The following is a 2,856-nucleotide window of genomic DNA, read 5'->3' on the forward strand; positions in this document are numbered from 1 at the left end:
CTGTTTTACGGTTTTGTTATTGCGAGTCGACATGGTTCATACACCAAATGAATTATGTTTAGATTCATGATCTGATTCCCATGATCTTTTTCATATTTTAAGGTTCCTAGTGAAGAAGATTTCTATGCGGATATACTGAGGGATGAAATAGTAAAGCTAGATGATCCAGCGGTCTCCGGTAATACACTAATCAATGTGCCAAGGCTTCAATCAGAGTCCAACACCACAAGAGTACTGCCTTTACCAAACATGGTAGATATACAAATGCAATCATTGCTACAGAAACTGCCATTACAAAATGACACTGGAGAAGAGAACAACATATCCATGTCAAATTGCTTTATCGGTATCTACTCGATTAAGTCTATAAACCGAGCACGATGGGACGTTGTAGCTTGGGTGCTGGTCATGATAGCCGTGTTGGTGTTTTATCTAGTGTGAGGTTTAATGAAAAGATCTTCTAGGCATTTTACTTGGTTCTGTTTTGATGTTGAGAGAAATGTTTTGTTGCTTGTGTTAGGCTTAGCTAGTTTGTGGTATCATTCTCTCCATTACATATCTATTTATATTGTAGTGTCTATGTGCACCGACCACCGAGTATATGAACATTAGCCTACCGAGAGATATGTAATTCTGTTTCAGGCAGATTTTATATCTTTATAAAAATTCATTTTGAACCCACAAGAGCAATGCTATTGCATATATGTAGTCTCATTTAATGTGTGAATCCAATGTTATCTTGTGGTTTATGTATGAATATGTCTCTTTCCACTAGTCCAAAACATCTTCTTCTTAGGGGTTTTGACTTCTACTATATGCTCATCTTCTTCATTTCTGACTTTAATCTGTAACCAAAAGATTAATTCATGATTTTGTACTTAATATGTTTTAATTATATTGGATAGAATAAGTTTAAAAATTTTAAGATTTTTAAATATTATAATTGAATTTTTTAATTTAATTAAATAAATTTTTTTAATTAATAGAAAGTTTAAACTATAATAGAACGGAGTTATATGGTAGTACATATTATTATTAAAAATTTTAAATATTACTATGATTTATCCTCTGATAAACCAGATGACAACTTTTTTTTATCTTTTTACTTTTATATACAATTTTTTGTTATGTTATTAATTCTCTTTGATTTATTCATATATACTTTCTTAATCTTTTTTTTTCAGTTAAATCTATACTAATGGATCTTCCTAAAATTAGGTTACCCCTTAAAAATTAAATTTTGAAAATTTAAATATCAAAGTAAAATAGAAAAACAAATATATGTGTTTTCGTAGTACATAATTACAGTAATTGGTAGAGGAAAATGTTATATATCAAAATAAAATATATATTAAAATACGCATATACTTATAATAAAATTCATAAAAATTATATATTAAAGTAAAATGTAAAAATAATTGTCCCGTGGAACACCTCGGGTAATTTCTAGTACTACTAATTAATTTGATAGTACAAAAATCAAATAGAGATATTCATTTCCTCAGGGGTGTAATGTTACCATTCTCAGAACTAAAGCTAAATTACTAATAAGTTAAAAGATACGATCAATTTTGGCAAAAACAAAGAGAAGAAGAAAAACAAATTCGTAGGAGTCACCTGAAAACATTCGTAGTCCTCTTCTTTGCGCATTCATCAGAATATTACCTCAGCTTTTACATTTCTCTACTGACGCGCAAAATCTCATTTGGTGTTTTCTAATTGTCGAAACTGATCTCGAATTCGATTTTGTAAAGATCTCGTTCAATTTCACCATTAGAGACCCTGACGGTGGTGGTGGTTGATCATGAAGTTTGGCTATTCTTCTGGTCAAATTCGATTCGTAAGTTCAAGATCATCTTAATCGCTTCATTGGGTCTTTGTTTTTGTGGGTGCTGAGTAATGGGTTTGATTAAAAATCGAATTTTTGATCTTAGAGGTTGATGATGATGCCTTGTCTCTGCTAAGCCCTAGGTGATAGGTCTTAAATGTGTTATTAGTACTTTCAATTGAATTTATGTGTGTTTTTTTGAGTTGGTAGGCTTGTGAATAGTGTAAAAGGATTATGACTTTGGCCAATTTTTTTGGGGGCAGGTGTTTTAAGCAACTGATATAGCAATGTCGAAGCCGATCTTGCTCGTGTGTCTACTAGTTATACTTATAGTGACCTCTCAGTTTGAATGGAGGCAACCACTTGTTGAGTTAGATACAGCCACTAGCTTGTCTCAGAAACAGCAGCAGATTTCAGATAGGGAAGAAGCTGTCAAAGAGAAGGTACTGGTTTCTGACTCTTTCATGTGTATTCTCTGTGTTCCCCTTTAGAAGACTAGTAGTTCTAGTTCTTTGTAGGAGACCTGGAATATCATAGATGTTGTGAACATAAGATGAAGTGTTGTGTGTTTGTGTGTGTGTGTAGAGTGGTTACCTTAGTGTCCTGATAATTACGCTTCACCTTCATATGTCCGTTGCTTGGTATGTAATACTTTAAGAGTCATATTTTTACATTTGGTAAATCAGTTTTTAATCTTTTGTTTATTGTCATGGAATATGTCTTCATTACCAAGGTATATGTTTACACTTGATTACTTCAGATGGGAGTTTCTGCAATTCCAAAAGTTTTCTTGGATTGGATTCTGTGTCTTTATGTCTCTAACTCTCCAATAAGATTTTTGAAAGTTTGTTAAACTGTTTGGTTGGATCGCTTGATGGAATCTCGAATAATAATTCTTTCTAATGCATATTGCATAAGATACCTGATAGACGTGGAATATTTATAAGACTAGCATAGCGTCTTTGATCTTACTTTGGAGTACCATCAGGATCCAATTGGATTGATATTCATCGAGTAACCTCAGGTTT

At 32.3% G+C, this 2,856-nt stretch overlaps 2 protein-coding genes across 2 annotated transcripts in view; both read left to right on the forward strand.

The window, feature by feature from the left end:
• Positions 1-102: 102 nt before the first annotated feature.
• On the forward strand, positions 103-441 carry LOC111831567 (NAC domain-containing protein 60-like; the record flags this gene model as incomplete). The annotated part of the gene is made up of 1 exon (XM_023786334.1): positions 103-441. A coding segment is annotated over one exon (339 nt), but the record flags the coding sequence as incomplete, so codon positions are not given.
• A 1,179-nt stretch (positions 442-1,620) lies between these two features.
• The window catches only part of LOC17874177, a gene marked incomplete at its 3' end in the record, with an annotated part of 1,780 nt that continues 544 nt past the window's right edge, over positions 1,621-2,856 (forward strand). The window contains exons 1-2 of the mRNA XM_006278980.2: positions 1,621-1,840; positions 2,092-2,271. Of these exons, the coding sequence (XP_006279042.2) occupies positions 2,116-2,271 (156 nt within the window). The remainder of the gene's footprint in view (positions 1,841-2,091; positions 2,272-2,856) is intronic.

The sequence above is a fragment of the Capsella rubella genome, unplaced genomic scaffold (genome assembly GCF_000375325.1).
Source record: "Capsella rubella cultivar Monte Gargano unplaced genomic scaffold, Caprub1_0 scaffold_333, whole genome shotgun sequence".
NCBI classification, from domain to species: domain Eukaryota; kingdom Viridiplantae; phylum Streptophyta; class Magnoliopsida; order Brassicales; family Brassicaceae; genus Capsella; species Capsella rubella.